Source organism: Ischnura elegans, chromosome 2 (genome assembly GCF_921293095.1).
Source record: "Ischnura elegans chromosome 2, ioIscEleg1.1, whole genome shotgun sequence".
NCBI classification, from domain to species: Eukaryota; Metazoa; Arthropoda; class Insecta; order Odonata; family Coenagrionidae; genus Ischnura; species Ischnura elegans.
This window is the reverse complement of record NC_060247.1, coordinates 49,176,628-49,204,309: the sequence shown is the minus strand read 5'-3', so window position 1 is coordinate 49,204,309 and position 27,682 is coordinate 49,176,628. Positions and strand designations below refer to the sequence as shown.

The 27,682-nt window shown below is 36.6% G+C and overlaps 2 protein-coding genes across 5 annotated transcripts; both read left to right on the top strand.

Annotated features, from left to right (window-relative positions):
• Window positions 1–73: 73 nt before the first annotated feature.
• LOC124153698 (elongation factor 1-delta-like) lies at window positions 74–23,709 on the top strand. 4 transcript variants are annotated; one of them, XM_046527013.1, is made up of 10 exons: window positions 74–175; window positions 423–527; window positions 626–970; window positions 5,659–5,742; window positions 9,992–10,085; window positions 11,711–11,904; window positions 12,439–12,508; window positions 12,620–12,745; window positions 14,668–14,783; window positions 23,534–23,709. In XM_046527013.1, the coding sequence occupies exons 2-10, from the start codon at window positions 438–440 to the stop codon at window positions 23,570–23,572; spliced, it is 1,158 nt and encodes a 385-aa protein (XP_046382969.1). In that variant the 5' UTR covers window positions 74–175; window positions 423–437; the 3' UTR covers window positions 23,573–23,709. The 4 variants fall into 4 exon arrangements, with proteins under 4 accessions (XP_046382969.1, XP_046382972.1, XP_046382971.1 ...); XM_046527014.1 differs by having other exon boundaries at window positions 173–242; XM_046527016.1 differs by lacking the exon at window positions 626–970.
• A 2,752-nt stretch (window positions 23,710–26,461) lies between these two features.
• LOC124153696 (splicing factor 3B subunit 6) lies at window positions 26,462–27,682 on the top strand. Its single transcript, XM_046527012.1, has 4 exons — window positions 26,462–26,662; window positions 26,758–26,876; window positions 27,065–27,194; window positions 27,293–27,682. Exons 1-4 carry the CDS (start codon window positions 26,636–26,638, stop codon window positions 27,389–27,391), a joined length of 375 nt encoding a protein of 124 aa, XP_046382968.1. The 5' UTR covers window positions 26,462–26,635; the 3' UTR covers window positions 27,392–27,682.

Here is a 27,682-nt window from a genome sequence, read left to right as displayed (position 1 = left end):
TTTCATAGTTTATTTTATTTTACTTGGATTCGCCTAAAATTCTTAATTTATTTTTTATAACCAAATCAATATTTTTGCATAGAAATACATATTTCGATATTTGATCGATAGCCTTCTGTCTCTTTCACTTTCGTCCGTTTCGTCAGCAGGTTGGGGTGTCGAAAATTCAATTTCGGTAATTGTGGCTTTTGTGACAGACGTTCGAATAGTTTTTGGTTTACTGTCCTTAAATATTAATTTTGGTTTGTTGCTATCCTGGAATTTATTAATTTAGTGGTTAAAATACTGTTTTAATGTTTGAGTACTATTGCACATGTCACACTTTTTTCACACTTGGCTCTTGCCAATGTGGCCTGTGATGTTGACCAAAGTCTGATCTCGTTTGCTTCATGTAAGTTATTTTTAATTCTTGGCTGTTTCAGCGTCTGTTTCTCAGGATGACATCCCCTTTGGCCGAAGAAAGAATTTGGTTCAACAAGCATATTTGTGAAGACGCGGAGCGTAAATACTACGAATCCCAGGCCCAGGTAAGGCCACTTGATAACTATAGTTATACCAATAACAATTATGCAATTTTGTTGCCGTATTCTGACCTTAACCGTATGTGTTGACCAATTTTTCCAAGCTGCTATCAAAAAAAGGAATAAGTCCCCGTCCCCCGAATCCCTGTTTGCCTGCATCCGAGCAGTTGCCATCAATTCAAATGCCTAAAGCTAACCAGAAGGCGGATAAAAAGCCTCCTAAGCAGGAAATCGTTCTTCCTGCTACAGAAACTTTGATTTCGGCCCCAGCTGCCGACACCTTACCACCTTCTCCTCCCCTTACTCCCAAGAAAGATGATCCACAGCCTCCCAAAGGTAAAGATGCCAAAGACATGAAAAATGAAGCCGATAAAGAAGGGATGAAAAAGAAGAGAAAGAAAGATAAGTCAAAGAAAAAGATACTCGACGAAGTTGTTGAGAAACCAAACGTGAGTTTCTAGCAGCATGGCTTCACGATTTTACGGTTTTTTGTTATTAATTAGCCAATCCTCGATTTTTATTTTGTTTGCTTCACCGCATTAGAATGAATGGCGTTTTTCAATGCACGACTGTCATCAGCAATTTTATTATTTCTAGGTTCTTATTTAACTCTGCTTGTCTAATGGTCGTATGAGTTAATGCCCCGAATTACTCCTTAGACTTCGCTTGTAACTTACTGCTGCACTGGTACCTCATGTGTTAGGCGACACCTCGCATCTAGTAAATTTTGATTTCATAATTTTGCATGCGTTAATTTCTGCCCTCCCATTATTCGTTGATGTTTACGTAGTTCTCCTGCAATTCAGTGTTGTGTGGTTATATTTATACTCCCTTAATCATTCTATTTTTAGTTATAATTCTGGCTTAATCATTTGTGTATCAGTATTAAATTTTTAATGGTAGCTTTTAATGGTAGATGAAATAGTTATGCATTTCAAATTGTCATACCCTTTTAGTGAAAATTTATAGTTATTTGAGTTTAGGTTAATGAGACTTTTGTTTATCATTCATAAAATTTTCTTCCTAGCAACTTTTATTACATTCCTCTGAATCCATGGTGGTGGATAGTAATCTAAGAATTATAAACATATTTTTTGTCTGCCAGTATATCACTGTCAATTTTTGTTTATTGCACATTTAATGATGTCCTAGTAGCCATTATTAAGACCAGAAATAGATGATGGATTCCATTAGAAAAATGTGCAATTTTCTTGGGCTAGGCTAGGCTACTTGTTTCATTAATCTCATGCAGTGTCATGTACCATTGAGGTGAGGATTATGCCATCGGAGCTGGTGTCACCACTATTGGTCCACATGAGGATTAGTTTCCTTTCAGGTGGCATGTTGTTTTAGGCCAAAATACTGATGAAGGAAATTCAAAGACATCTTCCTCCTTTCTCTGCACAAATTGAAGATTGAATAACTATAGTGTACATGAATCAATTTTATATTAGGGTTCATACTGGTTTAGGACGATATGTTTACCAACCAAGCTGAGGTCAGACTGGCTGACTTGGTAAGTGTTGGTATATGAAAGTCTGAGAGCAGGCTTAGTGAGCTCACTTTCAATTAGCCAGTCTGAAATCATGGCTGGGGCCCACTAGGCCTGGCCTGAGCAGTAAACCCATAGTGCTGCTCCAGCTCAGCTACACATAGCAATTCTTGTTATCTGACGAACAATTTGGCACTGTTTTTTGTGCGGAAGTATCCATGGTATGCAGTTTTGCTTTTATTTTGAATAAAGGCGATATGTTGACGCTTAAAAATGATAGCAATAATTCATGTGTGTTTGATATTGTGACCTCTCGTCACAGGTCAAGGGGAAAGTGGGAGGGATTGGGGGTGGACAAAGAAAGGGGAATGGATTTTTCTTTTTTCGGGAGAGAAAGGGGACGGGGTGCACAAGAAGGGAAAGAAACGTACGAGTGATCTCTTGGTGATAGGTGTGCTTGAAAGAACGTGAGCTTTCTACCAATACTTCATTTAACACAAATTTAATGAAAACAGCAGACAATCGGATATAAATAATCATACATCAGATTGCCGCTTCCTTGCGGGCATATGCGAGAATCAACTGAACATAACATCAAAACAAAACGGAGCAAACACAAGTGGAACAACTAATTCTCGCCCGATTGATTTCATAAGTTCATCTCGCACCATCTGATCACAAAGTTAAATGACAATATAATCAAAAGAAATACATACCCTGTCCTTATAAATTAATACACTCATATACACTCCCACCTTGGGGGGGGGGGGGAAGAGGGAGTAGGGGGAATCGGAACACAATAAAGAAGGGGGCAGGGGAGGAGGGGTAAACGGCTCTTCTGCACTGAATGGGGGAACAATTTTGGAATTCAGTTTGGGGTTCGTAGACGACACTGGTCTGGAATCTTCTTAACTTGAGGAAAAATGTCTTAGTTTGTGGTTTGGGGCAAGTGCAGTAGTACTTATCAGATACGGGTCGCGTCAACGCTGAGGGCTGAGTTTCTGCTTTTTGCCGCTCCTGGTGAGGGCTGTTGCCTTCCGCCGTGTGTCCTTGACGGGGTAGCGCGGGACGGCTTTACTTCGGCGACAGAAAATTTACGGTGAGTCTCCTTTCTCCTGTCGCGCTTCAATTTAGCCCGTCCACCCACGCCACATCCTGATAAACCTCCTCCGGCTGCATATTTTGCCAGCAACACTAAAGTAAAAAACTAGGCCGACTTCTTCCTTTAGTTTGGCAATCTTGCGCCCAGCGTGACCCGACTCGTTCTCCTCCCGGCTGCCAAAATCGCAGGGTTTTTATCCCCAAAAGTCTAGATGGTGTTCCTGGGGTGGGGGCAGTGGTCCGCAAATGGATGCTCTCTCCAGTCATATCACCATGGGGGGAGAAGGAGGGATGTCTTCCTTCATTTCACAACACGGGGACTTGGGAAAGCGGGAATTGAAGGTGGGGGGAGGGGAAAAATGAATCACTCTCACATAGTTCGCTCACACACAGGAACAATCAACACACACACGCATACAAGAAAATAAACCTCTACTTGACCATGAGGTAAGGCTCTCCCTCTCTCAAAGCGTCCATTCAACCCGTAATGTCACCGGCCAAACGGCGGCGGTTACAATATCGGTTTTTGGATTCCGTTTTAAATTACTTTTTTTTACCGTAAAATTGATTTGTATTGGTGATGCATATAATATAAAGTTTGGAATAGTTTATAAGATAAAGAAACATAAAATTAAGCAATAAAAATGCAGTCGCTACAGTTTATGAATATTTGATTTATTGCGGTCTCCCAGACCGCACACCACTAGTTGTGTAACAAATATTTCACGTCACTGGTTAAGGGTTAAAGACCAGTATGATCATGTGCAGAATCATTCATGGCACGAAGTTTTACTCATATTCGATGCAAAAATTTCCAAAATGACTTTGATCGTTCAAATCTCTCTAATACATTTTTGTATTTTTAATTCAAGTCATTCAGTTCATGATGTTTCTCTTAGTTAATTTTTATCTGTGATAAGTTGAGTTGGAAAGAGTTTGGAGTTGCAACACTAGGGATGTGGGATGGGAGGAGAGAGAGGTGGCATTGCCATGTTTTCTCATTGTCAGTGAGTGCAAACAAAAGAGTGTCTCAAAAGCCCTCTTTCTGTGTGGCAATGTGTGGCTTATTATTAAGGGTGAGAACCCTGGCTAAAATTCCTGTGTATGACTGAACAGTCATTGCCATTGATATTAAGTCAGGGAAATTGAAAATGAGGAGTTGATGTGGACTCTTTAGTGGAATCATTCATCTTTTCTTATAATTTATTGTGATAAAGGTTGAAAAATTGATACACCTGTATATTTCCATTTTTCAAACCTTTGTCTTCTTCTCAAGGTATTTAAGACGAAAATTAATAGCCTCAACCCTTCTGTAGACATGTCAATGATGTCATGAGCTGTGCCCAAGCAGGTCGCCACTTCTCATGTATTTCGTTGGTTTTTACTATGTAATTTATCATTTTTTACACTTCGGTGAGCAATTCCTTCCCCCAATCATCCCTGAATGATTTAATGAAACAGAAATAATGGTGTTAGTTTGTTATTGGTGTTAGTGGATTAAAATGCCATGAATGCTAATTGTACATATGCTAGTATTTTTGGAAAACCGTCTAATTATACTTTTTATGTAAGTTTTGATATGACGTACGGTTTGTAACAATTGTTTAAAAATTATTTATATGGTGAAGTGAGGCCCAAATTTTGAATGTCCATTTTAATGGACATAATGACTGACCGAGTTAACATTAATAACTTTGTATGAAAATTTATTGTATGACTGAAAATTTTGTTTGTGGTAGTAACGATAATATGCTACTTTAGATGACCTGGTGGGTCGAGTATACCTGATTTAATATTCCATCCATAAATCAAATATATGCTTTTTGGTAAACATTTTTAAAATTTGTATTAGTATTTATTTTTTAATGCATTTTAAAGCTTGAGAATGTTGGGGTGTAAAATTTTTGTATTTTTAATTCAAGTCATTGCTGGCATGATGTTTCTTTTAGTTGATTGTTATCTGTGATGATTATGATGAATTGAAAAGGGTATGTATTTCATCTTGGGAGAGTTTATTAAAAGAAGAGGTCGTTTGCATGTTCAAAAAATTGGTTCCTGTTTTTCTAATGAGCAGGTAAATCTTCTGAGTTTCCATGCGAGTAACTATTTTAAACTCCTTACATATTTTCATGGATTACTTTGCTCCAGTTTTCAAGGATAAAGATGACAAGGGCGGGGAATCGACCATTAAATGCTAGTTCAGGTTTACCTGGAGTAGCTGATAATGGCTCGTTAATTCACTTCAAACCCTGGGTGTTTTAATTTGCTTTAATAAATAAAAATTTTAAGTCATTTTAACTAAGTGTATTTTTGCATTTTTAACCTGGCCATTGACGTGTGGGAATTAATGTTTTTATGTTTGTATTCAGAATTGGTTCATTATATTTTGTTTTGAAGCTGAGTTTTATTGCAATGTTTGTCCCCCTAACAAGAGTTTGAAATGCTGCTGTTGGTAACACAAAATGTGTTTTCTCTCTCCTGCTCTTCCTACTTCCTTCTGCCGTCTCTTCCCTTTCTGGATGATCCCTGGTGGTGGTGGTGTAGGGCACGCCTCCCACACCCATCCAAAGCTCCCTGGCAGCGGAAGTGGCCAAGGCACGATGGCACATTAAACAATCCCTCGAGTTTGTGAGTAACATAGATAGGTTGAAGCTATACTTATCGATCCCATTTTGAGGATATTTAATTGCCTTGCATGTGCCATGTTACTTGTTTTTTTCACCTTCTAACTTTGGGATTTTTTTTGATCCCTTGGTTGTTATGTACGTTAAAAATTCTAGGATAGAAATTTTATTCAATCCTATGGCGTGGTACCTGACCCTATGTAAATCCTTGAATGATTTTATTAAATTAATAAGTAAGGCATGACTGGAGGTTTTTCTTGTGTTCTTTAATTTTTATGGAAATGAGTTTATTATCTTTATTTTTTGTGTGTATTTTATTGTGGTAACAGCTTATTATTTTGGGCTAATATATAGTTCTGGGTTGGAAAATCTTACGAATTTATTCCTAGTGACAAATCAAATCCACTTTAATTCCAAGTAAATTTACGATTAACTACCTCCTTCAACAGCTGGATTTGGTGAATAGTTATTCAGAAAAATATGTGTGTGAGTAGCAATATTTTTAGTAATAAATTTATTTTAGTGTCTAAAGTACAAAAATATGGATTAATACTACAATTTTTTTGTTCATTTACTTATTTTCTTATATATTATCATCTTACAGCACCAGCTTAATCTGTCATATGTTGGTAGTTTTCCACTCAATTGTTATTATTGTATTGCCTCTGTGGCCTGTTTTATTGCCCGCTTCCGTGGTATTTGTGTGTACGTAGCTGAATTTCTTCCCAAATAGAGTGAGATTCATTGTTAAATTCAAGACCTCTTATCTAGCCGGCTGACCCAGGTTTCAATACTTCATTCTATTTTCCTGGTAACGCGATTAAAGGGTGACTATGCTGCGTTGATACAGGCTAGAGAATTCTGGAAAAAGTAATGGTATAAGTAATGAGCTAGGGAAATTAGGAATTAGTCTGGGAAGCCCATCCTTGACATCTGAGAAAATTTATTTCATGACATCGGACTTCCCAAGAATGTCCTCCATATTGGCTGGTTGAGGGCTTGCATCTTTTAAATGTAGACATATGCTAATTTTTTCTTGGTAAATAAATTAATTTGATTTCAAATTATTGACAGTTTTCTTTGCTTGAACTTGTGTTTGTTTTTAAGAATTTGTAATATTTTTTCCTCAAATATCTATGAAAGGAGGTTCTTAACTACTCCCTTTAGATTGCCATACTCAATGGGGAGTTAAACTGTAATGTAGGTCTTCACTTCACTATTTTCTAGTTCAGGAGAAGCTGATGAAGGGATATGGGAATCGTTTCTTTGTGTATCAAGACTAATGTTAGAGACCCAGCAATGCATTGCAGTACGCAATCCAAGAACTGGTCTGCCTAAAAACAAATAAGATATTGCAATTTCTTGGTTTTTCTTGCATTTCATTGAATTCTATAGTTTTTTGCGAGTTATTATAGATGAAAAGGGCCAGTTTTCATTTGTATTCAATTAAATCTCATTTAATAATTAATTATCTCAATGGGATGGTATGGGATACTATTTGAACATGCCTCAATAAATCACACTTATGGTAGTTTTTATTGTTTGTGAATATGTGATTGAACTTCACACAACTGAAAAAATCTTCATAATTGTAAAGATATTTGTATTTGATGTGATTAATTGCAGATAAAATAATTTTAAAAATACGTAGATGCATTGATCTCTTTTCTAGCATTTAGTTTGTCATTTTGACATTGAGCTGCAAGCTTGGGTACAATTACTTTTTCTGCCCATCAGTAAGCATTTTTTTATAGCCTGAAATCTATTACTGCAGACGTATAAAAAAGAGTGATGCTTAGAGAGACTTCAATCATTCCTATTTCAACTGTCCATATTATTTTAATTTTTAAAGGTAATTAGAATATTTAATAAATTTTATTAATTTATTTGAGCTGCTGATATTTTTTCTACTCCTATTCAAAAATATTTCATAATGTTTATTGTAGAAAGCGAGCATGAATCAATTTTGCTAGACTAGCATTAAAGTTATGGAAACTAGGAGATGTTGATGTGCATGAATTAGTCTTACCAGGAGTATGTCTGTCGGTGATGTATGAATGGGTAATGTGTCCTTCTACTAGTATTTAGGAAGTAATCATAAGTGATTTACTTTCTTCCTGTCTATACTAATAAATAAAGGCTCATAATCTGTAGTTCAGGTTGATGGTTTCTTTAATTTATTTAGAGCTTTCATGAATCTCGTGTCTTCAAGCAATCATCACCTAGCATTTCTACAAGACTAACTATGAACAACAAAAAATAGTGTGCGATGTGCTCAAATTGCTCAATTTGTACAAAATTCACCCATAAAAAAGATGAACAAATTGTACAGTGAATGAATCTAATAAACATGAATTTTGAAAGGTAGCTCATGTAATAAAAAGATATTTCTTGGAAAATGTGTTAAACAGTAACTGAAAATTTTCTCTCCCAAGAAATAAACCTTCCCTGAAATCATCTTCTGATTCTTGTTGCAAAATTGGATACACTTACGCAGTGAAATTTGCATTTGGATTAGTAGAAGGCATTAAAATTTGGTCTGTAACATTGAATTTGCAGTGAACAGTGGTAATTTATGGCCAAGTATTCTCAACTAAAAATCAGGTAATAATCCATTATTTCTTCATTGATTGAGATGTATTTTTATAGTATGAATACCTTCTTGGAACAAATGATGTTCTGTTTAGATTCCAGCCATGTTATACTTTCGACTATATTTTTAGTGGGCCTATTTTATTTTCGTCAGCAGGCATGATACAATAAGGCATTATGAAACCCCTACTTCTTGCTGTTGTGGTGAATGGTGTGGTGCCTATGTGCTCTAGTTTTAGATATTTACTCATTTCAATAATAATACTTAATGTCAACTCCCATTCTTTTGAAATTGCTTAAGTAACAATTGGTCTTCATTTTATATCACTTGGAGATGTTTATGAGCCAGTATATATATGGCAAAGACTACCATCTCTTTCCATTTTATTGCATTTATGAAATACCGTATAAGCGCGTGTAAGAGGCGCACCTTTTTTCCTAGAAATTGCAGCCGAAAATGAGGGTGCGCCTCTTACACAAACTTCTTATCTTCCCGCCCTCCCCTTCACCGGTCGCAAGTCTAAGGGGAACTGAGTGGCCTTGGTTTTCAGTGTGAGTCAGTCATCTGTAATCCTCGGTCAAAAACAAGCGGCAGGCAGGAGAGTTTCTCCCTTAGTGACATATTTTCAAAATGCTCCTGTTTGCTTTTCTTGTAAGCATCTCTTTAGATCTTTGTTAGATCTCTTTCTTTTTTTGAACGCCGTGCGTGTCATACAATTATTGAAAGCTACCGAGATATCTTCGGGCTCAGTAGATGACTTACCAAGCATTTGGCCTCCAGAAACTTGGAGATCGATCAAGGTCAGTTGGTGAGACGGGGTAGGGATGAAACACGTTTCCATTCTTCCCCTGTAACTTGATGTTTTCCTATTTTCCTGTGGGGTCTCGGAAAGGAAAAAAACAGCAGAGGCATTGGCTGATGAAGGGCAGAGTGTGGTTCCGTTAAATCTACGACGTGGTTATTATCCTACGGCGCTGAGATTGCCCCGATTGTTTTCAAAGCTCTTGGGAAGGTTCATGCTATGTGCTTGTCGTGTTTTGCCTTAAAATTTTCCATGGCTGCAATTCTATTGCAATACTCCTGCGAGAGCATTTAAACAAAATTGTTCGTGAATAGGACAAGCATCGTAGGGCAGCGGTGTATGCGAAGAGAGGATCGGAACTCTTTCTACTCCCTCTTATGCCGCTATTACCGCTAATTAATATTGAAAGAGAAAAGTTCCATAACTGTCGAAATTCCAGGCAAACGTCTGCAACACCGCGCAATAGTATTAAAAAAATGCCGCAAATTTTTTCTCTTCATAGCTCCGATGCTCAAAATAGGGGTGCACCTCTTACACACGCTTATACGGTACTATTTTTTTAGAGACAGTCTATTTCCGACTCTTACTTAGTTTGACCCTCTAAAGATTTGCTCAATCATATTTTTTCTCGAAAACTTACTCAGCATGCATGTGAGTGTACATAGTCCTTTATAAAATTGTAATACTCAATATATGTGTGGTTCCGTTAAAGTTTTTGTTCTAAGTAGTATTGAATCAAAGTCTTCGGATGAAGCATGGTTCTTATTTATTAATGAAAGCCCATTCATTGTTGCTGGAGTTTAAATTTAGATATGTGTTGAGTTGCACTGTTTTTAATGCTTAAAAACTTTCATTCAGATGGACGGTGTTGCTGTGGCTACTGCAGGCGCATCAACTGATGTTTTAAACCGCCTTGCATCATTAGAACTTGAAAATGCTGACTTAAAGAAAGGTGAGTTTTTCGTTTAAAAAAATACTCCTATGAAGGTATTTTAATATTTTGTATGCCCCCTTTTTTATCCTGTATTCTTACTAAGTAGTCAAGCAGTGCATAACTTGTGCACCTTTCGTAAAGGTGGTTATATTTGGTGAATGATCATATAAATGAAATCATTCACCTTGTATAACAGAGAAATTCACGAATGAACCATCATGAGTATAATCATTCAGTGAAAACTAGAACATGTTCTATTTTGCTCACATAAACCTGTGAATGATGGAACGATCATTCACCGTGTATAGTGGCCTTTAGAAGTTGCACAAAGCTCGATACTTCAAAAATTTGCATTTTATCATCTTTGTGGTATGCTTTGTGAAATTCTTCATCTGTTTACCATCAAGAAATAGTCATTAGGGTGGTATTGACTTAATGACACCATTATTTTTAGTGAGGTCTATCCTCTTACATCTAAACCAAGGTTCACTGCAATGAAGCACTCAGTAGGTGCTTTTTTGTTCTAATTTTTATGCAGTTGAGAAGGTTTTATTAAGAAAATTATCTACAAGCAGTTTTTCTATAAAGGGGCCTTTGAAGAGCTTTTGCTACATAAATGTAAGAAGTCAAATTAGCAGTAATGGATGTATGTAGTATTAATGAAACTGCTCGATAACTTAGCCTCTGGGCTCTAGGGAATCAGTTGATGCGACTTTTTTTAGATGGTAAAAACTAATTTTTTAAGCAATCATTCAGACTGCATATCAAGATAGCAATGTTATTCTTTGATAAAAATATATAATCAAAGTTTCAGCACCACCAAATGGAAAAAGTTAGAATGGCTTAAGGCTGAATGAAATTTGGGCTGGTGAACATCATAATAATTACTGAACGACCCATGTGGAAAATGTGTACATAGTAGAAAATATTTTTATTATAAACATTCTAGGATATCAGTGGAATATTAAGAAAAATTTATATTGCTCAAATTCTATAATTAAAGATATATCCTTGGTTGAAATTATTGAAGTTGTTACAAGTATAGTACCAATGTGTTGGTCAGAAAATCTGTGCTCTATGGTAAAATTCTGTCTGCTGTTGCTCGTTATGTCTAATATAACTTTGCTGATAATTTAATTTTCAAATTCCCTTGCCTATTTAATATGCTGAACTGTATGGAAAGAACAACCATACATCATGCACAATTTTCATGGAAATATTTGAAGAAATATCAACCTTATTTTATACAATAATTTTACATGTAACTGAAGTGTGTCTGGAGAGTAGCTGTGTAGTATCATAAGTCAATGTTATTTGTGAAGTACTTTTATCGCACGAAAAAGTGAATTCTTATTTAGATTTTATTGTTTTTCCCTATTCGGTCAATATGGTTTAGGTCATCTGATGTGCTCTGTTATTTTTTGTCTGTAATGATATTGTGACAATTAACTAGTTGTTGGTGTCTAGACATTGTAGTGTAGGATGTGACCAAAGGATTTGCACAGCATTGTAGTTTGGCACTCCAACTGAAGTACTTGTTATAATTTTAACATTTAAGTGTGAATGAATATGTGCTGTGCAATTATTTCAATGTCATAGTTGAAAGAAGTTTTCTGAAGAGAAATAACTTTTGGTATTCACAGCTGTAAGTGAGTTACGGAATCACATAAGTAGCTTGGAAGTTAGATTAAAGAACATGGAAATCAAGCCAGCCCCAGCAGCAGCTGCCAAGACTGCTCCTCCGCCTGCAGCTGCAGCCCCGAAGCCTGCTAAGCCCGCTAAGAAAGAGGAGGAAGATGATGATGATGGTGTTGACCTCTTTGGCTCAGATTCAGAGGTAATAATAATAATGTCTTTAGTAAAAGCAAATTTAGATAAAACAAGCCAATTGACCTTTGTATCATAATGAGATAGAGCAAATGAATGTCAGCAGCATTAAACAGTGAAGGCCTAGGCTTTAATCGATCATGACTCATTACATGTGACTTTTTTCGCTAATTCACGTACAATTCTCGAAAAAGGCATAATTTCATTTAATTTACAGATTTTGCAATATGACATCTCGTGAATTTCATGGAAATCTATCAATGACTAATCTTTTGGTGACTGCATTTCATTAGAGTTTGCAATGAGGGTAATTAAATAAAAAGTCAGGCATTTTGACCCTGTGCATGTATGTACGACTATCAGTAGTGTTGTCAGAGATGTATTCATAAATTTTCACACAAAATCGTCATTCTTAGTATCTTGGCTAACCTTCTTCATTGAAAACTTATTCCTGATTTAAGCATGTAATTTGCAATAGATCCTTATCACCTTGTTCCTTGCAGTAAATGATAACACTATAGGAGTTTTTTTTAACCTCTTACAGGAAGAAGATGAAGCTGCCAAGAAGGTTCGAGAACAGAGGCTTGCTGAGTATGCTGCCCGAAAATCAAAGAGTGTGTTTCTTAATGCTCTTTTTGTTGTCTTTCTTTCTTTCACTTCAGTATACATGCGGAAAACTTTGCTTGATTGATACAATTTATTAAGTATGATTTTCTTAATTTCAGAGCCTGTTTTAATTGCAAAGTCCAACATTATTCTTGATGTAAAGCCATGGGATGACGAGACGGATATGGCAGCTATGGAAAAGGCAGTCCGAGCAATTGTAATGGATGGTCTTGTCTGGGGAGCATGTAAGTTAATTAGTTAGCAATGTGTTTTGTCTTTCATAAAGTTATGCTATTCTTATAGAATAGGTACATATGCTTAAGCAGTTTTAATACTACGATTAGTTTCTTGACATCTTAGATTTTTCCAAGACTCGTGCAATAACTTCCCTATGATTATTCCTCTCCATGTCGTTTGGTTGCTCCAAGGGACTTCTTTTGTTGCTCTTATCAATTCTTTATGATTTCATGCGTGGCATTTTTCTGTGTGACAAATCACATGCTAAATCTTAAGTTTTACCTTGATTGATGTTTTTCATATTCAGTTTTTATTATATATGTTAAAACAATGAATGAATGAGTCGGCAGCAAAGAACTTGTAAGCTTTTTTTGTGGCCTTTTTAACACACATATTATGGATAGTTGTAATGTGCAAACTTTTCTTTCAAGTGAATGACCTGTATTTATTGAGCTAAGATGAATCAATAAGACCTCGGTGTTTTGAATGCAGCTTTCAGTGCTAAATTTTGGAAATCTTGTACATGCCTTCGTAACTGCTGTTGGGTTCTAATTCTCTTCTGTTTGTTACACTTCAATGAGAGGTACACAAGTTATTAAGTGCATTCGAAAGTTCTTCCTTTGGTATTGCTTTTTGGCCCAACTTGTTTTCATTTTCTTAAAGTAAGAATAACCAAGGACATTGACAGGCAATATCAAATTTTAGGATGATGCAAAAAATTGGTAAATGAGTAATGGAGTAATTTGTGCCGCATTTTTTTCTCTGAACAAATTTTTAGATAATCGGAGTCATAAATTCCTATTCCTGATCCTGTACACATTTTTTTGTAATAGAAGTTGTGGGCATTTAAAAAAGGTAATATTTATATTTCAAGGCTTAACACATTACAGATGGACCACGAGTATTCTCATGTTATATAATATAAACAACAATATCATTAAAAAATAAAAAAATTCTGGTGGCAACGATCAAGCTCGCCATCTTTATTTTGATTGTCGACTGCCGTAACCACTGGGCTATTTTTTTTCCTAGCTATTGCTGTCATATGGAAATCACCATTCAATACAGTTTATATTTTGTAACTTCATTTTTACCATCTTTCTTTGCTTTTTTTCTCGAAATTTTTAGAGGCGTGTGTCATCTCGCTTCGGCATATTGAATTTATTGCCATGATCTACCAAATCCGTAAATTTGAGCTCGATTGGCCAGCTGAAGGTTGTGTATTCCCCTAGTTCGGTGAAAATTTTCAAAACTTAAGACATCTGAAAGGCAACTTCAGGATATTTTGAAGGAAAGCTGGCAACATATGTACCGTATATGTCTGAATATAGTCCCCCCTTTTTTTCCAAAAATGCATGTGGTAAAAGTAAAGGGGGGGACTATATTCAAACGCATTTTTTTTAACTTTTCCTGAAACTGAAGCCTCAAAATTAGGGGGGGGGGACTATATTCCGAGAAATACGGTAATTTACTGTCTAGAGCCATTAAAATTAATTACACAAATATATGTAGTTATGGTTATTAATTTTTTCATTAATAATTTTATTGTTCATTATAATGATTGCCTTAGGTGAGGTGAAAATTTCAGTCAATAACTTGGAATTGGGAAAAATGATTGAAAAATTATGTTCTCAGGTGAAAACAATGATACATATACACGCTAGAACAGACTTTGGAAATTGATATTAACATCATGTCAGCTTGGCTACCATATATTTGTGATTTATATGCTATATTTCAGTGATAGCTCCATTAAGGCATGGAGCTGGAAAATTTAACTTTATGGAGAGGCACATTTTTTCAAGCTTAATATGTCAATTGAAATCTAATGTCTGGTCACCCTACCAAAATGTGTATGGAGACATTTCATATATATTTTTGTAGTGCATTAGAGTTTAGTCCATAATTCTATGCCTTTTTTTTATTCTAGCAAAATTGGTACCTCTAGCTTATGGAATTAAAAAACTGCAGATCTCATGTGTTGTGGAAGATGATAAGGTATCTGTTGATGATCTTCAAGAAAACATTCAGAGTAATGAAGATTATGTAAGTATTTAATTCATGAAATATTCTTCAAATGGGCCATCGATTTAATAGCTTTGCATGATATGATTACAGTAAAACCTCTTTACATTGTAATGGAGGGGACCAAAATTTGGGCATTTCGATGTATGGAGGTTCACTATAGAGAGGTTTTAGTGGTAGGCACCACTTTTTTCATATCCTTGGGAAATGAATGGTGCTACTGTCTTTTAAGCCATTATATTAATATATTTAAACACATAGGTATGCATAAGTGAACATATATTTACAATTTAATGATTACACAAAGGTAAAAGTAAATTGTTCAAGAGGCCTTTTTAGAAAATAAATTAGTTAATGGGTTTGCTTAAAATTTTTTTTCTCTTCTTTCTCTCTCTTTCGAAATAATGTTTTCAATTCTACAAGCACTTTTGAATGCCATTTTCACTACAAACAAATCACTAGCTGTTTTCGTTAATGCCTTTTGACCTAAGAAATAATTCCCTGGTCTAAGGGTTGCAATTTACTAATAGTGTTCGGAGGAAAGAACAATAGTTTTATATTTCTAAACATAATTTCTTCATCCTCATATTTAACTGCCTGAGTTTTTTTATTTGTGCAGCCTAGATATACAGTTTCTTCTGTTTTTCCTCGGTTGTTTACAATAGATGTGAGGGTGAATGATGGTATTCCAAAGGTCACTGCCTTCTGCCTGTCCTCGTTGATGGCTAGGAAAATTGCTAATTATGTGGTAATGTCAAGCAGACGCCTTCTTTTATTTTTGAATCCATCATCAGCCTATGATTAATTAAGTAATTTTCATATTTTTTCTTATTTTATGGCAAAAAATTGAAAATACTCCTTATTATATCTTTTAGAATTGATTTATCATTCTTATAATATGTGGCTTGTTAAAGATTATAAAAAAAATAAACACGTGACTACTACAAAAAATAGACAAAAAATTGAGCGTAATTTTGAAAATTTTGTTGAATTCCCTTTCTCCAAAATACAATTCACGTAGCGTTCCGAAGAAAAATGCTGTCGAGGGCACACAGAAACGCTAGGTCTGCGAAAGGACATGATTCCCCGGTGAGAATGCTGGGCGAACTACTTCAGAATGCGGCGGCGGCGGTAAATTATTTCATTACCCTACCGCGTATCAGCTAATTAGCTGTCTCCTTCACCTAACACTGTCGCGCATGGATTGATTTTGTTCAGTGTTGCTAGAAATTAACGTCCCGGACTCCCGATGGAAGAGTCAGATTTCGCGGCAAAAATACGCAGGCAAGACACATGACTGTCGCTAAGCGCAATAAATTTTAAACTACGATCGTTCACGAAAGCATCGAAAAAATTACCAAGGCGGTAGTAAGAAAGTGCTACACCGGGAAATATGGGAATAAAATAATTGCGAAACTGTATTTGATTTATTTCAAGTCGCGGAAAATTAATGAAATATTTTCATTTTAGAAGCGGAAGTAGCAATGCGGTCGAGTACTTCGGTCTCCGTGGATGGGAATGAAGTTAGTTGAAATATTTCCGTCAGCAAGCGATTATAGGCTGCGCTGGTCGCCTCTTTTATTAACTGAACTTAGTATGTAGGCACTTAAAAGAAAATAAAGCCATCAGTAAAAGAAAGCGAGTGCTATCGCGCGATTTTGACCATGATTCGAGAGAAAACGATGTGTTCTGTCCTCATTTACCGTCACTTAATATGATTAGGATAGTTCGATGCCCTAACTAATGGTTAACGTGAAAATTATTAAAGGTATATTAGAAAAAATAAGCGTGAAACATTTATCTCTGAAAATGTCATTCCATGTAGGTAATTGCGGCTGCATTAATGGTCTCTAGTTGTCTCGGTACGATTTGCGGAGGTAGTTAGGCCGTCTCGGGGCCGTCTTGTTGGTACGATATATGGAGGTTTTACGAGATAAAGAGGTTCACTATATAGAGGCTTGCCTATAATTTTACATGTAAATCTGACTGGACCAAAGGGTTGGTACGAAGTATGGAGGTTTACGATGTAAAGAGGTTCACTACATAGAGGTTTTACTGTATTTTCATCTATAGTTATAAGGGAGAGCTCTTTTTTTTTACTGATATTTATTAGAGATAGGTCGAATAGCAAATTTCTCGAACTATAATATCGAATTCGAATTGTAAATCATAGCTTGAATACTTGAATATCTCAATTTTCGAATACCTTGAATACTTGAATGGCACAAAGGATATTAAATGTCTTTCATCTATTTCACTTGATAAATATATAAATAAATAGGTACAGTAAAACCTCACCTTAACGAACTCCCGCTAAACGAAGAACTCCGTTCAACGAACAAATGCTATTGGTCCGGCCAATTGCCTATGTAAACACATTAGTGTAAAACCCCGATGAACGAACTCCTCTTTTACGAAAACTCCCGATCAACGAAATGAAATTTCGGCGCGATCGAGTGAAATTCACCTCCCAATAACCAATTTTTCCGTTTAAATTTTTATTTTCATGTGAATAATTTAATATTCGTAGCGTTGGAGGGCAAATCAGAGACTTCCACTGAATAAGCCAATCAGAATCGTCATTATTAACCGTAACCATAGCCTTCCGTCGTGTGTTTCCGCCGACCCCAACTCGCGGCTCGCGGCGAATTGCGAAAAATGTTAATGCTGACTTTCGTAAATAACTCAATGTCCCAATATTTACACGCTCAAAGATATGATATCTAGAGCTATGTACTTCGATCGCATTCTTTTGACGGTTGTTTAAGATACTTTACAGAATTACAACGCGTAAATTCCGAGAAGCATTTTTTTTCACTCGCCGCCATCTTGGATAACTTCTTTAAAATTTAACTAAATTACGGAAGATACAATGTGCGCGCTAGAAGATAGAAGCCAAAATTTGCATCTCTTAATTATCTTTAATATATGACTCAGTAGTTACTCTTGTTTCATTCACATTGTTTATTTCAAAATCATCTAAAAAATAGGAGAAACTTTTGCATTTGCCGCAATCTTGGATAAAAAATATTCGCACTTAAGACACGAAAGCCAACATTTCCCATTGATCTAGACGTTACTTGAATTGAGTGCTTTATACTAAAGGTTAGTCTCTGTCTCTCGGCGATTGTAGCGATGTCCTAACGTGATGTGAAGCGGTGTTGATTTTCTCCTGAGAAAAAGGTTTGCGACGGCCGTCAATTGTTGCATGAAGAAGACGACACAGTCTAAACATGCCATATTTAGACTGGGCCAATGGTGATGCCTCACCCCTGTGGTAGCAGCAAAAATCCATGAATGACAGCGGGATTAATTCAGCGGTGGTTGGCGGGAGTTGATGCACTCATGGGGAAAGTAGATTTCTTCATCGATCGCTGCACGGGCCCAAACATAGGACTAACAATAAAAAATGTGCGTGTTATTTTCTTCCCCCCAACTGCAATAGCTAAGTTGCGACCTCTCGACCGAGGGGTCATTTCTGCGGCAAAGCGGCATTACCGTCGGATTTTAGTGGAGTTTTTGGTTTGTCGAATGGATGTAAGGGATCGGCGAAATTGAAGAGGACCATTTTGCAGGTAATGCAAGGGCTTTGCAAAGCTTGGAAGCGTGTCGCACCTGTCACCATATTTAGTTATTTTGCAAAAACCGAGTTTGCAGTCAACAGCATCATTATCGTGACTTATTTTACTTCAAGAACTCCTGCATGAGGCCTTCCAAGCTGTTTTCATATCGGGAGTTGTCAATCCGGTTTGCAGTCAACTGCGACCACGCGATGGAGAGTGATGACGAAAGCCGTGAATCCTGGCAGGGTCTCTCAAAAGTCATGAATATTGAAGGGTCGTTTGATGAGTTCACTAGACTCAAATTTCGTAATCCGCGAAGCCAGCGAACTGAGGGTTGCAGAATATAATTTCTCGAAAACTCATTTTTCAAAATCGTGACGTATTTTACTTCGAGAACTCTTGCATAGGGCCTTTCAAGATGTTTTCTTATCGGCAGTTGTCTATCCGGAATGCGATGGAAATGATGCTAGTACAATGAATTATTTACGAAGCCCGCGACCGCAAATATTGCTATGGAGTATTCTGGATTTGACTACTATAAAGAAATGCTGCCACCCACTGAGCTTTAATGGGTCGACGAAAGTCGCACTCACACCGTTATGGTAGAGCGATCTTAATTTCATGATGAAGCTATAATTGGCGCTGTTACTTTAACTTTATATTAGTAATGGTCAAATCTATCGAATTCTTAATTTTTCAGTGTAAACTTCGCGAATACATGTACTCTACTTTAAATATTGAGAATAAAGGGATGGCCTCGTGCTCACCGCTACGTTGCATACATTTTTGAAAACCGATGAAAAAGCACGCGAAGTGATTGAATAATACGAACTGAGGCTTCCTAAATGTGGTCTATTGCCCGCGATTTGCATTGCAGCTGAAGAAAAAAGCACTGTTTTGAAGTATGCGAAGGTAGAATGAAGATAACGCATGCAGACTTGCTTCAATTTCCGAGCCCCTAGAATGATGCAACGTGCGTATCACCTCCGGGGAACGAACTCCCGCTCAACGAAACGGCAAAATTTCGGTCCCTTGAGTTTCGTTTAAGAGAGGTTTTACTGTATATATCAAATACATATTAAAAATCAACTTTTTATTTCAAATTTAATGAAATAATTTGCGTCAATAACATCATTAAAAACTGTAATTAAAAATAACATTAAAACGAAGAATCAATATAAATTAGAGATGGGTCGAATACCAGATTTCTCAAACTGGAATATCAAATTCGAATAGTATATCATAGCTCGAATACTAGCGTCGAATAACAGCAGTCCCAACATATAATTTTCCCGCATCCATCGTTTGACGAAAATGTGACAAAATACATACAATGTGTCATTTATGGCTAATAACGACTGGTACATAGTTTGAATCTTCCCCACGAGATGAAACTACCATAGGGAGAAGCTCAATGCCGTGGAATAGTAACATAAGTGCATTTCCCAAGATCTGCTATCCTTCTCTGAAGCTTTCTTCTTCTCCAAAATAAAAAAAGGTCCCAGCTCGCACAGGGATAGTATTAAAAAGACCTTAACTTCTAAAGAAAATATCAAGTTACACGAGAACAATAGAAACGTTTCACGGCTCTCCGATTCTCGCCGAGTGAATTCAGCCCATCTCCTTCCCAGTTTCTGGAGGTCAACTGCTGCATGAATCACCTATTAGCCGAAAAGGTGTCTAACAATGAATTTTGGCAATTCGTATTATACTTTAATTAGATTGAAATATTAGTAATGTGCACGTCATTTAAAAAGAATGAGACCAAACACGGCGTATTTATAAGGTTATTTAAGCATTTTAAGCTAGGGAATAGTTAGAAAAATGCAAAGGAGACTTAGATTTCTACCTCCACCCATGGGTGCACCCTAGCACAATGTTGATATAGTGCAAATTCGTTCCTCAGGGAAACAACCCAAGGCTCTGTAGCCTAATCAAATACCTTAACGCTCTCTTGATAAAATGTGAACTTGCGCTAAGTAAACAAGAAATTGCTATCATTTTATGCAAATTAATACATAGTATTGCTTGCCTCAAATCTTCTTCCTTGTTCATATATTAATTGGAATCCATTGTTGCGCAATGGTCAAAAGCATTACTCATCATGCTGTCCAGATAGTCGGCCTACCAAAGTCACTTAACTTCGCTACTTAAAAGAATGACATTAGTGAATTTAGATCATTAATTAAGCTTGGAGCTAGTGGAAGAAAGATTTTTGTAAGCAATACTGTTTGAGAGGTAATTTTTGCCATCATACGTTATTGTGCGAATTGACTTCAACGTAGAGGGTCAATGCCTCAAGCCTTCAAGGCCAGCGGTATTCACAGGGTAGAAATGGAGCGGTGCCCGAGTTCCGAATGAATAGCATCAATACGTAGAAGGGTCCACTAGAGAGTCAAACGCAATGGCTTCATTCCCTCCCAGCAGTCTTAGGCCCTCTGCATCTCAGGAATACAGTGCAGCAGTTGCCCAGCAGTAGGTGATTTCGATAGAGCTATACAGAGTACAAACCTAGAGAACAAGGACAAAAAATAGGAATACAGGTAGAAAAATCAAGAAACTATCACGGAAAAGCATAAACCTAGAAGTGAAATTTAAAGTGATCAATTGCTGTGAAAATGGAGTGTGTCAAAGCGGTATTGCACGTTTATATGTTTAAACAAGAGATGGGTTGAATAGCAGATTTCTCTGACTCTAATATTAAATCATACCTCAAATCAGGGGCGGATCCAGGATTTTTTTCTGGGAGGGGCACAAGAAAGGCCGTATCCAGGATTTTGTTCAGGGGGGGGCACAAGTATACCTCGTAATACAAAACGGACGCAATGATAATGGGACCGTATTAATAATCATGCATATTTTTGAGGGTCTGGGGGGGGCACGTGCCCCCCCCCCTGGATCCGCCTATGCCTCAAATATTCAAATATCTCAAATCTGGAATGCATCGAATACTAGAAATGCGCAAAGCATACTAAACGTTCAATTTTGGATTTTTCCCCCGATCATTTTCGGTTCCCCATGTCGAGCAATATCTGTTCACCACTCTTTTCCACGAATTTGATGTAGTTTGTCAACTTGCCTAAAATGGCACTGCAACATTAAACGACTAGAGTCCTCTACATTGTTTCAGAGTCAACTATCAACGACATGCGTGTGACAGTGTATGGTGTGAAATTCAAAGTATTCGAGGTCGTACTTTTACCATAATAGGGTAGTTTCCTTCATCAAAGAAAACGAAAGGCATTGATTGCGATTCGTTACCCATCATTAGTGTATTCATAATATACAAATTATTTCATTTTAGAAATACCGGTTTAGACGAACGGCAATGGTCCATTTTTATCCTCATTTGAAAAGGGCCAGATTGGGGCACATGCGATGCCACTCCACGTGACGTCACAGGGACCTAGTTTCTACATGAGAGGATAGGAGTTATACATCGTCTGAGGTTACCAATGCATGCATGAGGCGCAGAGTTCAGGGAAACATGTCTTAATAATCACTTATTAAAACTGGCTAAAGTCGGAAAGTTTTCTTCGTTTGATAAGGTATTAATAATCCTTATTTAAGCCAAGCGCTACCAGCCAGCAGGGTACTCAGCTACCCGCTAGCAGCCTGCGTCGTATCAGCGCTAAGCCTCGCCTCAAGGTCACCTCACAGGGCGGCAGCGGGAACCAGAAATACGTCACACGGAGAAATTTCCCGGCATTCATAATTATGCGTCGCGTTTTCGGGCTCTTGAAAATGTTCACTTTTCATTTAATCGCGAAAAATAGATATCGTCATTTAGAAATCTAAAAGCGTGAAATACGTACTCCAGGAGTAATAATCTTTCGATTTCGGCAATAAAAGAATAATAGGAAACCACCCTATTATTCAAGATCTCGAATATCGAATACTTTCTAGTCTTCGAGGTGTTCGAGTATTCGGAGATACTATTCGCACATCTCTAATATTTATTTTTGATAATTTACTTGCTAAATATAACTCGAACCAGCAAGAAAAGTCTTCGCATGTAATTATTTTCAGTACATGATTATCAATACTTATTTGATGGATACTTGTCAATCCTTCATTTAAAAAACTACCATTTGTGGCAAACATGAGCATGTTCTGCTACTCAAATTTTTCCTGTGAGCTTAAATGTGACCTTTGATTTGCAAGTAAACTAGGATTTTTAATTTAAATCACTTGCACATACCCGTATTAAAAAATTGTATAAACCTGTATAAAATTTGTATACATTCTTATGCATTGTCATGGCAATTGTATAAGAATGTATACAAATTTTATACAGGTGTATACAATTTTTTCATAGGGGTAGTTATAACACCTGTTGTTATAATGTTGTAACTATCCTCATCACTGTCAAGAGTCCTCTTGATTGGTTTGATGCAGCTCTCTACTCAATTCTCCCGTCAGCAAATCTTTTCACAACTACATGTTTCTTCTCTTTCACATTCTTTTTCACGTGTTCGAAATATGTTATTTGTGGTCTCCCTTATCCATTCTTGCCATCTACTTGGCACTCCAAGATTGTATTCATTAGGCCATCATTCATGGTGGGATACAAATTCTGATTTCTATGATCAATGGAACACCTTAATCCAATAAACCTAAAATTTTATACATCGGACTCAGTGTTAGTCCTCATTTAACAAGTCATATGTTTAACTGATGCTTGTTGCAGCACATAGTTTAATTTTTCTTATCAACTAATTTCTCTTGCAGCTGCACTTTGTAAGATGAGAAAATGAAGACCCACTTCTTAACAGTTATATATCAAGACAATGACTTTTTTTCATGTAGATACCATAAAAAACAAGCACAACATGAATCTGATCAGTGGGGGCACTGTATATAAAAAAATATGGCCGGCATCCATCTAGCCATTTTATGTGATGTCAAAATGAACATGATGTCAAGTAAACATCACACATTATTGTACCGAATGTTTTAATTTGCCTGTCTTTAATAAAATCATTAGTGCATCACCATTCTCTTGCAGTGGTGGTCTTGTGATTAGCATTACATACTCATTTAAATGAACTTACTCTATAATTTTGTAATGGAAATAAATATCTTTTTTTCCCCTGTGTTCATTCAAATCCAGCATCACCGGTAGTTTGTAAATTTTGCAATGCTTAAAAGATTGTTGACTTAATCAAGTCTTGTTATTTTCTAAAATAGTTAAATTTTTCTTTCCAGGTACAAAGTGTGGACATAGCTGCATTCAATAAAGTTTAAGTTTTATTATCACTGTGGTTTATTATGCATATGTCAGATTTCCCTGTAAGGTTCATCACTTTGGATTATGTTTCTGTATGCCATAAAACTGTTACCTTATTTTAAGGCAAAAATAAAAACTATGTTTTTGAAAATCATCTTTAGCTTTGATTGCTTCTTGAATACATGTTCATTCGTTTCCCCTGAAAAAATACACTGCAAAAATATAATAATTGAATCAAGGTCACAGATAACTTAATTCTGATAGCCAGGGAATATGTTACTGATTGAATTAGGTACATTGAAATCAAAAGTATTGTGACATGACTCGAATGTTAGGTGTGACATGCTATTAGTTCTTGCCTAAGTTTTCAGCTGATTAGATCAGTAGTAAGAGCCCCTCAGGTGCATTTTGTTCTCTCTTTTTTTTATTTCATCTTCAAAATACAACCATTTACATTGAACTGTCTAATGTGCGTAAAATAGGCAATGAAGGTCATCTTGGTGATAGTTGGAGGCCAGACCAGGACCATTAACCATTATTAAAACTTGTTTGTAGAATTAAACAAAATTTACATTTGTACTGGAGATCAAAATTTCAGTCCCAAGTCTCTCCGTTCTAAATTGCCTAAGATCAAAGTAATTTGTAAAAAAAGGTGAACAAGGCCGGAAGGTGTGAAAAAAATGTTTTGGGGGGTACATTCATACCTATGTACACATGGGCAGCTACTCTTAATCTATGCATAAACATTGTTCATTTGCGTCAGTGATTGACATCAGAGGCAGAGTTAGTAGGTAGTCAAGGTAGTGTTCAGTAAATAATTAAAGGGTGGTAATCACTGAAGACTTGATAATTCAAAAATTTTGAATGGTGTTGTACCAGTCAACCCTCCATACTTGTGACAGCCTTCGTAAGGAAGAAGGCAAGAAAGCTGCTTAAATTGATTGGGTACCAACTCTCCAGTGGGTACGGCCTCTTTTTCGAGGGGAAAGAAGTGGGACTGTCAAAAATTAAGATTGTTAAAAGGTAAATTTGTCCAAAGCTGATCCATTATTTGAGTTCCAACCTTTATTCTGCTGGCATCTACCTCAAGTAATTTAGTAATGGAATGGAGGAAAACACTGATTGGAATGATGAGTGAGTGCAGGCTTCAAAAATGAAGCTAATGGAGTGGGTTTTTATTGGAGGGATGGTGATATTTGCTCTAATACCCAATGTGTTGCTTCAATCATCACTGTGCAAATTACAATCCTTGTGAGATGCCTCATTCACATGGCGATAGCGATTGTCGGAACTATCATGTATTCACACGACGATGGTTAAAACCTGTGCTGACATCTAAAGTGAACAGGAAATTGACCGTTAGCAAAGCTGTTGAGGTATGCAGGGACAAGATATTACTGTGTTCAACGTGTATTTACCGAATAATTTTTCTTCCACCCATGTTCTTCCTTCGTAGGACAAATCCATGAAAAAGAAATAGCTTCACGAGCTTTTAGTCTTTATCTTGTCGCTTCCTTTTCCGGTCTCCCAGCGCCTAACCATCGTGAAGTGGCAACGTTCGGAACTACGTGAACTATTGTCAAGACATGCATTCACATGGCTAGTACATCCAACTATCGTTAGGACGATCGCTCGGACAATCGTAATGTGAACAAGGCAAAAGCTTACAGCATTGCAAAGAGGATAGTTGCAAAAGGATTAACATTTGTTATCTATATTGCCAACTTTGCACTTCTTTATGTACTATAAAAGAATTTGAATGCTCCCAGGTATTTGCCATTATGGATGGTGGAGAGGGTTTTGTTCCTCTTTTGATGGAGTTAGTAGAGAGACAGCAGAGAAAGGTCTTCTCCATGATGAATAGAGTTGTTCATCAAAGCCTGTATTGCTGAGACACTATGCTGGCCATTATACCTACCACATGGTCAGTCTCTGCTCAATTCTTTGCCTCTGCCTATCCCACATGACCACTATACTTCTTTTCTGGTCATTTGAAGCCCATAAAATTGTGTAAGGACTAAAGCAGTTATTTCAAAGAAGTGAGAAACTAGTAGTGTTTTGAATTGGAAGGAAGGGAAAGTGGTATCTCAGGAGAGTGAGTGCAACAGATTAGGGGCAAGTTTTGTAAACAGTAGGGGTACGCACTTGAGTGCTTAATTTTTCCTTTTTTCTTGAAGTGAATGGCTACTCCTGGCAAAAATTGTCAACGTATGTTGGCAGTGTTCGTACTAATATTGTTTTATTTTTTTCAATATTGATGTATGCACATAAAAATTTGTGCTTTTTTATTAAACAATATCTTATATGAAAAATTTTGCCCCATTTTGGAATTTCAATAAAAAAATGCAATAATCATGATTATTAATCAGCAATATTTTCTGTAAATGATGACAGGCCAGTCACAGCTGCTGCTATCCATGGTATGGGTATGCTGGGTCTTGAACATTGCTGAGCTATTAACCTTGGTTGTAAAGTTGTCTTTTACCTGATCTAATTTCCATGGTAATTCTTCCTAATCGTAATAGACCTTAGCGTAGGATAAAATGGTTTTTTCTATCAGTGAATTTGGAATCGATGACCATGATCGAGGCTGTTATCTGCACCTTCAGATGACCTAGAAGGAAGACCTCTCAACAGGGGCTGTCTATCAGGAGACCCTTTGTATTTTAATCAACTCTTGTAAGAAAATGCCTAATCATGGAGATAGAGTATTTAATAAAATATAATAAAATTATGTTTCCACCTACCACATACCTAATTTGCGAAATGGCAGTCTATTAGGATAAAAATCAAGTCAAGTTCAGGCAGGTCAAATTTGGAGCCACAATCCAAATATCGGCTACTATCGATATAAAGATCGATATATTCAATCATTCGATTCAATTAACGATAGGAATCGATCTATCGAATTATCTGTTAATGGCGGATATGTTTTGCTTGATGCGTTCGTAAATCAATCTGGAGAGTGTTGTTCCTGGATATTGTAATAATTCGTGTTTTCAACACTTTAGTGGATTCTTAATCGTGTTAAAGTTCAGCCTTGTGTTTGTTGCATTTGAAGATAAGTTTAACTTTCCAACATGGCTATGATGCAGCGTAGAACTAATGTAAGTCTTACAGAATAGCTTAGCATCTTGGGTTTGTATTGAAATTAGATATGAATAAGTCTGTAATGATGTATTTTCATCCCATTATAATCCAGGTAAGGTTACCGCCTGAAGTGAACCGTATTCTATACGTTCGAAATTTACCCTACAAAATAACTGCTGAGGAGATGTACGATATATTTGGAAAGTACGGTGCCATTCGTCAAATCAGAGTGTAAGATAGTTTTACTTCTCATAATTCTTTCTTAGATTATTGAACTACATTATAGTGATTCAATTCGTGAAGTAGTGATTCCAATGTTTTTTTCTGTGTTATTTCCTTTCATTTGAGGCTGTGACAATGTTCCTCAATTTTATGAATATATTTTGATGATTGAAATCATTTCTATGTAAAACATTTAGTGGAAACACTCCCGAGACCCGCGGTACAGCCTTCGTTGTGTACGAGGACATATTTGATGCCAAAAATGCTTGTGACCATTTGTCTGGATTCAACGTTTGTAATAGGTACCTCGTTGTACTTTATTATCAGGTAAGAAATCTGGTTAACTTGCCTTTATTTATAATTGTGCGGATTGGGATATATCAGTTTGCTGAAATTTTTACCCATATATTTATTATTTTATCTAGGCCACCCGTGCATTCAAGAGGGTAGATGTGGACAAGAAGAAAGAAGAGATTGAGAAAGTTAAGACGAAATATGGTGTGACTACCGATGACAAAAAGTGAGGATATTTGGATGTGTTGTTTCAACGTCGTACAGGTTTGAACTAAATATCTTAAGAAGCCGTAGTTACGTCATGTGGAACCACTGGACACAATACTGGCTCTGCGTTGCATATGTTGATGATTATATTCAGTGAGAGTGAGAACTCGTTCCAGCCTTTTCAATTTCCTCTCGTCGCATGAGAGTGGTAATAAGCATTAACATTCCTATTATATAGGATATTCTGTGTTGTTTTTTGTTCGAATGAGTGTCGAATGTATCTTCGTGGTGGCGAATTAAATTACTGAAACTTC

Excerpts from the sequence above, each read along its gene's own strand:
- LOC124153698 (XM_046527013.1), top strand. The coding sequence starts at position 438 with ATGACATCCCCTTTGGCCGAAGAAAGAATTTGGTTCAACAAGCATATT. Across the intron at positions 971-5,658 it reads AAGTTGTTGAGAAACCAAAC|GGCACGCCTCCCACACCCAT; the intron begins GTGAGTTTCTAG and ends GTGGTGGTGTAG. Across the intron at positions 12,746-14,667 it reads TGGTCTTGTCTGGGGAGCAT|CAAAATTGGTACCTCTAGCT; the intron begins GTAAGTTAATTA and ends TTTTTATTCTAG.
- LOC124153696 (XM_046527012.1), top strand. The coding sequence starts at position 26,636 with ATGGCTATGATGCAGCGTAGAACTAAT. Across the intron at positions 26,877-27,064 it reads GCCATTCGTCAAATCAGAGT|TGGAAACACTCCCGAGACCC; the intron begins GTAAGATAGTTT and ends TAAAACATTTAG. Across the intron at positions 27,195-27,292 it reads TCGTTGTACTTTATTATCAG|GCCACCCGTGCATTCAAGAG; the intron begins GTAAGAAATCTG and ends TATTTTATCTAG.